Genomic DNA, 8380 nt, shown 5'->3' with positions numbered 1-8380 from the left:
ATCGCCAATGGCAGGTTGCCAACCATCCGCCGATCCAAAGCGCCTCTCCCTCGGGCTTGCCACTGCCAAATCGGGCCGCACCCACCACCTCTGATCGGACCAACGCCATCCTGGTAATTAAATAATTAACAGCGGGATTAAATTGTAAAAAAAGTATTGCCCCGCCCTTTGCCTGCCTTGGGGAGACAGGCCCACTTGGCCCGGGCCCGGACGGAGGAGCCCGCGCGGTGGCTCGGCTCGGGGTGAGCTCACCGCCCCGCCCCGGCTGCCTCGGGGCAGGGGCGGCCGCGGTGGGCAACACGAGGCGGGGGAAACTGACACACTCGCCTCTCGCACACACAACACACGCAGACACGCACTACTAGAGGGAGGGAGGGAGAGGGAGAGGGAGAGGGAGAAGCGGAGGAGAACCTGACGTCGCCTTCGCCCCGCGGCCTGCTAGTGCTAGCTACTTAAATCCCCTCGCCTTCCGCAAATCGCCCAGCACAGCGCGGCCCGTAGGGGTGTGCTGCGGAATTGCGAGGGATTGGGGCCGGCGCGCGGGGAGGTTGGTTGGGGGCGTGCGGCGGGGGTGAGGAATTGCATGTGAGATCCGATGGCGGCAGCAGTAGCGGCGGCCGGCGGCGGCGGTGGAGGCGGAGGTGAGTGCGTGCTGCTGGCTGTGTGGGGTTTGGGTGTTGGGTCGTTACTCGTTAGTGACGAGGGTTTGTCCGGCGTGCAGGTGATGGAGGCGGAGGGAAGGACGCGCTGTTCGTGGAGCTGTGGAGGGCGTGCGCGGGGCCGCTCTCGAGCGTGCCGCCGCTCGGGGAGAAGGTCTACTACTTCCCGCAGGGCCACATCGAGCAGGTGAGCTGGGAATTGCTGTCGTCGTTCTTGTTCCTGTTGATGATGCTGCTTCGCTGCGTTTTTGAAGGGTTTTTTGTTTCGCCGCGCTTGCGCGTGTCGGAATTCTTGCCGATTTTTGTGGGGTTCTGCGTCCTCGTACGTGATCGCTGCGAATCGCGGGGTTTGGAGGGGTTTTGGCGCGGAATTACTTGATCTGGGGGCGCTGGTGTCGGTGTGCGCTGTGCCTCACCTCGATTTGGGAAATTTCGAGCTTGCACCTGCGGGGTGTGGTTGGATTTCAAATCCTCGTCATCCACAGGTTGGATTTATGCTTGTGGTTCCTGAAAGCTTGCACCTTTGCACCGAATCGTCGATTTTGATGGGGAATTGCCCAGTTTTTCTTCTTCTTCTTCCATGTATTTTCGGGTTGCTTTGCTTTGTCACTGCAGTGCTGCAGTCTGGGCTGGGGTTTTGCTTCTGATGCGGAGAGTTTGGCAATGCAAGAGCCTTGGCACTTCGGAATTCTTGGCTCCGGCGATGAAATTCGACGTGTTGCTGATCTTTTTTTGTTTTTGTTTTGGAGGTCGTCTGTTACTTTTACTGGTTACTGCAGTGAGCTCTCTTTCATTTGACCCTGGAGGCTTGGTCTTTCTTTAGTGCCTCGAATGGTATTAAGAATCAGTGCCTTTATGTTTTTTTAATGTTATCCAAAGTTCGGCAATTTTTTTTTTTGCTGACATGGGAGATGTGCAATGATTCCTTTAACCAAGATTCTTGCTCTATTCTGTGATTCTGGGGCGCTGATTGAGCGGCTTCTGCTTGCTCTGCTGTGGTTTCAGGTGGAGGCGTCGACGAACCAAGTCGCCGAGCAGCAGGGGACGCTGCTGTACAACCTGCCATGGAAGATCCCCTGCAAGCTCATGAACATGGAACTGAAGGTAGTAACAGCGAGCGGCTTTGTGCAGTAGTAGCTTCTTTGCAGTCTATTGTAGCATTTTATGGATGCAAATGCCTGATCCTTGTTTCATTCGCTAGGCTGAGCCAGATACTGATGAGGTGTATGCCCAGCTCACCCTGCTCCCTGATAAGGTGAGTAATTCCGGTTGTTCTTTGGGCATATATGGGTTTGGAATGTGAACCAATGTTGACAGAAGCGAGATGAGAATACCTCTACAACGGCTGAGAATGAGGAGGAGGTGTTGGTGCCTGATGCGCCACCAGCTACGAATGAGCAGCTTCGCATCCATTCCTTCTGCAAGACGCTGACTGCCTCAGACACAAGCACGCATGGTGGATTCTCAGTGTTGCGCCGGCACGCAGATGAGTGCCTACCGCCACTGGTTAGGCCCTTGGAACCTTTGGCTTATGTTGTTGATTGAGCACTGCCTGCCACCACTCCTTTAATGTTGATCCTTGATCAGGATATGAGTCAGCATCCGCCGAATCAAGAGCTGGTGGCTAAAGACTTGCATGGGGTTGAGTGGCGCTTCCGTCACATCTTTCGAGGTGATCCATAACTATCCTCCTTGTGATGGATTTGTTCCAGAGTAATGTGTCATGCTCTTTCTTGTTTGTTCACTCAGCAGACATTTGTGTGTTCAATTTTTCTTTGCCTGGGCTTGCAATTGATGATGTGTGGATGATGGCAGTAATTTTGTCGGTCAATTCTTTCGCACGCTTAGTTTTCCGGACTAGGATTTCCTGCTCCATTATCATTAGCCTAATTTGTAACTAGGCTAGATCTAATTTGTTGGATACTTGTTAAAATTTACAATTTTGTCTTTGCTTGACAACAGGTCAGCCACGGAGACACCTTCTTCAGAGTGGTTGGAGTGTTTTTGTTAGTGCCAAACGTCTTGTTGCTGGGGATGCCTTCATATTTCTTAGGTGTTGTATTATGTCATGCTTAACAGATCATGTTGCTTGTTCTCAACTCTCTTTTCTAACACTACCTAACCAATACCCGCTTTCTTATATTTTATGAGCCAGAGGTGAGAATCGGGAGTTACGTGTTGGAGTTCGGCGTGCTCTGAGACACCAAACTACTATTCCATCTTCAGTCATATCAAGCCACAGTATGCATCTTGGTGTTCTTGCAACAGCATGGCATGCGGTGAACACTGGGAGTATGTTCACTGTCTACTACAAGCCAAGGTTTGTGTGGAATTATAGCTTAAGTGCATTATTTCTGCGTTCAGTTTTAGCACTAGTGCTGTTCCAATTGTTGCATGAAGTGTCATGATTCCCCTACATGGTAAAAGAAAGTTTTGGGATCAATCATAACTAATTGTATGTTTGAACTGAGTTATTTACACTTGTCTTGCAGGACTAGTCCAGCTGAATTTGTGGTTTCGCGCAATCGGTATTTTGAATCACTGAAACGAAATTACTCAATAGGGATGAGATTTAAGATGAGATTTGAAGGTGAAGAGTCGGCAGAGCAAAGGTAAGCAGCTGTCTGTTCACATCCTTTAATGGATGTTTGGTCCATCTACAAATGATACATAATTTCCTCTCTGGAGATAGATTAAAACTTTTAATTCCCATTTGTTAGATTCACTGGCACAATAGTTGGAATAGGTGCTTCTGATCCATCTGGCTGGGCTGACTCAAAATGGCGTTCCCTTAAGGTATTGACCGTATGCTTGTTTCTTTGTATTGCCAGGTGAACCGAATTTATAACAGTCTTTACTAATCTGTTCTTGTGAAATTAGGTGAGATGGGATGAAGCTTCTTCTATTCCTCGTCCTGAAAGAGTTTCTACTTGGCAAATAGAACCTGCAGTTAGCACTCCTGTGAACCCTATTCCAGCACTCAGAATCAAGAGGTCTCGTCCAAATGTTAATGCTTCGTCATCTGACTCGTCAGCTGTAAACAGAGAAGGTTTGAATTTGATTTTATTACCAATCTCAAGCTTTTATAGTTCTTGCTACCGTTACTAATGCAAGCATTATCTTTTCATTTAGTTGCTTCTAAAGTCATGTCAGGCTCTCAACAGAATAGTCTCCCAAGGGCCATGCACAGTCAAGGAAGTACATCTTTGACAAGTCGATTTGGAGATAACAGTGATTTAAAGACTGGTCAGGATCTCACCATGTGGTCTTCAGGAATTGATCAAGAGAGAAACAGTATTGCTAACCAGACAAAGCTAAGTTTGGGGGGTTGGATGCAGAAGAGAAGACCTGAAGGTTACAATCAGATGTTATCAGGATTTCAACCACTGAAAGATGCACAGAAACCACATTGTTCTTTTCCTAGTCAAATATCTGGAAACCGTTCAAATACCTGGGACACAATTGATGCTCGTTATCCAGTCCAACAAGCCAACCACAACATGTTACCTGGCACATGGTCTTTTATGCCTCGGAACACTGGTTTTAGGATGAATCAACAGAATTATCTAGCCACGCCTGATGCTGCACTTCCTCAAAGGGCTGAAATTGCAAAATTTAGTGGGAATTCAGCTTTCACTTCGCTTCAGGGCCATGGCATTGATCAGCGCTCCTCGGCCTGGTTTGGCCATATCGAGTCATGTTCCCACATGGATCATGCATCGTCCAGTTTGATCAAGGCCCGGCCTTTGGTTATCGATGATGATGTTCAGAAAACAAAAGGCACTGAATTCAAGCTATTTGGGATTCCTCTTGGCAGCGCAGCAAAATCTGAACCTATGGTATCCCCATCAAGTGTTGCATATGATGGGAAGCTTCAAACTTCTCCATCTGAAAGAGGGAATGAGCTGGACATAATCAAAGTGGATAATTGTTCTGATCCTTCCAAGACTGTGAAGCCACTCGATGGTCCTCATTCGGATTCTGTTATGGAGAATAATCAGCCTTGTCCAGAAACTACCCAAAATATTCAAAACAAACTGCAAAATGGTTCCACCCGAAGCTGCAAGAAGGTTCACCACACATTGCATCTTTTTCCTTGTTAGTCATCTCAATACATCAAATGCTTACTGGGCCTAAATCTTCTAGTGAATAGTTTTCAAAGTATGCTTTAGTGAAGTTGTGTACTACTGCTTGCTGGCTGGAATTTCCTGATATGGTTGCTTCAGCAACATTGTTGTCTAGAAGCTAAGTTTGTTGCAGGTTCCACCAATCCAAAAAAACCTGCTAGTTGTGTAATCTTCTATGCTAATAAATTGTTACAGTTTTTCTTGTTTATGGAAGTTTCATGTTCGGAGCCACTTGGCATCATCCACAACCTTTGAGTGCAATTGTCATAAAAAATCACTGTGGGATGCTTGTGATCAAACTTTTTAACCTTTAATCATTATGTCTTCTGAATATATAGTCCGGCCTCATGAAAATGATAAGTATATTTATCATACAATATTACAGGTTATACCTTTTAGAATGCTACAAATATGTGATGAAAAAAGGTGCATTGCTCATAGCAGCTTAGTATAGACAGTGAAAGTTCGTAAATTCCAATAATCTGTGACTGGAGTTAGCATGGTAGATCTCCTATTACTTGTATAATTATTGAATGTGACAAGGCTTACCCATTTCAGGTCCATAAGCAAGGCAATGCACTTGGCAGGTCGGTTGATCTGACGAAGTTCACTTGCTACGGTGAGTTGATTGCTGAACTGGATCAGATGTTTGACTTTGATGGTGAGTTGAACAGTCCTCGCAAGGATTGGTTGGTCGTCTACACTGACAACGAAGGTGACATGATGCTGGTTGGTGATGATCCCTGGAAGTGAGTCCTGCTACCGCCTGAATGATTTCTTTGCTTTCTTGTTGATAAAAACACAATCATGCTTAACTATTTGTCATTTAACTCTAATGCCCTGTTTGAACAGTGAATTCTGCAACATGGTCCACAAGATCTTCATCTACACAAGGGAGGAGGTCGAAAGGATGAATCCAGGTGCCCTAAGTTCAAGGTCCGAAGATAGCCCGTCTAATTTGCTGGGAAGAGGATTGGTTTCCAAAGATCTCCAAGGTGGCCCGTTCACTTTGTCTCGCAATTCTGAGAACTGCTAATTTGTCCATTTAGTGAGGTACACTTCAGCAGCAATACCTGCACTCGGTTACAACAGCAGAACAATTGATCATACCGAATTAATTTCTCGTGTTGTCTTCCCTTCTTTCAGGTCGTTTGTTGTGGCGAGGGAGACAAAAGGCCACATATCCGTTGCAGGAGAGAGAGACTGTGAATGAGAAATAGAAGCTTGTAGAGGTGTAGTAGGTGCTTTGCATGTCTGTCGGGTAAGCCCCGCAGTACCCTATTTGTAGATGGTGCTTGCCCTGGTGTCCGTTGCCTGTTCTAAGTTCGCTTAGTATAAGTTTTGGGTGTGCTTTGTCGAGGTAAGTTTATTGTAGCAGCAGAAAGCAAGCAGAACCGGTGGTGCGCTTGCTTGATCCCTCCTCCCCTTTGCCTAAGCCGTGTAAATAGTAGCTTTGCTCTCTAGCGTAGTATATTGTCGACAGCCGCAATCGATATGGCACTTGAAGAAGGCGAGTTGACCCCTGTGGTTGCCTTTTGTGTTTGGTTGGGTATGTGCAAGTGCCTGCGATTGTCGAATGTATGTGTTCGTTGATTTGCATGCGAATTCATTCTCTTGTTGGTTTGGTGGTGCGAAGGTGTGAAGAGTCTGGCAAAAATTGTTGGAGGGTTGATAGCATGGCTGGCAATTGGCTGCTCTTTGATGCAGCACAACGACAAGGAGCATCTGGTGCTTGAATCTGAATTCGACCTGGATGATGTGCGTTCATTCAAATACGAACGTGTAACAACTAACTGCAACCTTTGCGAATGGGAAAAATGTCGGATAGCATGCAATTATCATCAAAACATGCAGCAGTAATCAGTAGTGCTCTAATAAGAACCCAAGAGCAGAGCTCCAGTGCTCTAAATTTCGGATAGCATGCAATTAGCATCAAAACATGCAGCAGTAATCAGAACCCAAGAGCAGAGCTCCTGTTGTATCACACAGGCAGACGCAAGGGGCGCGCGCGAGTATGAGTGGGGCTCGTATTCAATGAATGCTCCCTCCCAGACCCAGATTTGTCGACGCAATGCGACCGTACAGATCTTACTCGTACGTACGTACGCACTCTTTGGGGCAGCCGCAGTACACTGCTATAAGGGCGTCGCAGCAGCATCAGCGAGGTGAATGATCTCCATCCGATCCAACGGGATTTATGGCCGTGTCGCCCGGCGCCCGCAACCGACTTACTCTCTCCGTTTCATAATATTTACTCACACTCATCATTACATATAAACCAAAAAATATTGAAATTGAGTGAAAAATATAATAAGATGATGATACTACTCCTAATCAATATAAAAATAAGAGTAAGTAACTCACTGGTGTTAAAGTAAATACATACATATACTTAAGAGTATAACAGAAAAATAAAACATAAAATATTTTTGATTATTATAATAAATAAATAATTTAAGACAGATACTTTCGAAACTATGAATAAATATTACGAAATAAAGGGAGTAATCCGTTGTTGGCGTTTGGATTGGAATGCCACATGATAGACAAGTGGCCGCTGGAGTATTAGAATCGTTCGGTGGCCTCTGCATGCGCTCTGCACTTGCTTTGATGCGGAATGGATGATAGACCGATTGATCCTCGTCAAGTCATGGGCGCATGGGCACCTGGCAGATCTGTCTATCCGCCTGTATTCATCATGACTGTAACTCCAAGTCTGGATACACTAATTGTAGTCCATACCAAATGTATGTATTTTCCTCCATTTTTGTTCATATAGTATAACACTGTAAACAGTGTTGTCTCCATGCACAGAAATCACATACACAGTATTTTTGTTTTCTTGAATGAGTATGTAAGCATGATGTTCAGGCTTCCTTTGCTAACAATTACTGAACCATGTGAGATTACTCAACTGTTTGTGAAAAAAAAAATACGCGGATGAATTTTCCCCTCTTTGTGACAGAGCGATTTATTACCGAATCATCTGAGGTTAATTCACTACAAAAGGATAGACGCAGTCAGGAGAAGAAGAATAAACTCCCTAGTTGAATGATGCACAACTTCATTTTGAGCTCCCCCATACATGATGCTGCAGATGCTTCTTTTAGCAATAGCCACCACCAATCCAGCAGCTTCGATCTACTTCCTCCGCGTCCCGACCAGCACCGGCGGTGCACGAAAAGCACATGCCATGCCTCGCTGGATCATCTACGATAACGTCGCACGTCGGCATCTCCCTTCTGCGCCATCTACATGCCATTGACGTTCAATCTCAGGACTCAGGCTAGGCGGCTCCAACGTCTTCTTAATATCGGCTAATACCATCTCCAACTATTTCTCATCAGGACATAGATTCCTTTCACGAGGGATTTTAGTGTTTTTCAGCGCTCTAACAGTTTCCTTTTTCAGTTCCTGTTATGAAAAGATTTTTAAGACCATTCCCTTTAGAATGGGATTCTCTCTCTTTTCCCTTCACGAATCCATTCGAATGAAAGTTGTTGGAGATGAGAGAAAATAAAAGGAATATGAACGGAGAGGGGAATCGAGAAGGGAACGAAATGAAAAGAATATGGTTGGAGATGATCTAACAAC

General features: G+C 45.7%; 1 protein-coding gene across 2 annotated transcripts; it reads left to right on the top strand.

Moving 5' to 3' along the window:
- The first annotated feature begins 228 nt into the window (after positions 1-228).
- On the top strand, positions 229-6413 carry LOC133905839 (auxin response factor 24-like). 2 transcript variants are annotated; one of them, XM_062347611.1, is made up of 15 exons: positions 229-641; positions 722-846; positions 1665-1763; positions 1861-1914; positions 1977-2165; positions 2247-2331; positions 2622-2712; positions 2815-2979; positions 3152-3271; positions 3380-3455; positions 3540-3708; positions 3792-4729; positions 5345-5535; positions 5639-5781; positions 5933-6413. In XM_062347611.1, exons 1-15 carry the CDS (start codon positions 596-598, stop codon positions 6004-6006), a joined length of 2565 nt encoding a protein of 854 aa, XP_062203595.1. In that variant the 5' UTR covers positions 229-595; the 3' UTR covers positions 6007-6413. The 2 variants fall into 2 exon arrangements, with proteins under 2 accessions (XP_062203595.1, XP_062203596.1); XM_062347612.1 differs by having other exon boundaries at positions 230-641; positions 5639-5839.
- The last annotated feature ends 1967 nt before the right edge of the window (positions 6414-8380 follow it).

The sequence above is a fragment of the Phragmites australis genome, chromosome 23 (assembly GCF_958298935.1).
Source record: "Phragmites australis chromosome 23, lpPhrAust1.1, whole genome shotgun sequence".
Lineage (NCBI taxonomy): Eukaryota > Viridiplantae > Streptophyta > Magnoliopsida > Poales > Poaceae > Phragmites > Phragmites australis.
This window is presented reverse-complemented; position numbering and strand designations above follow the sequence as displayed.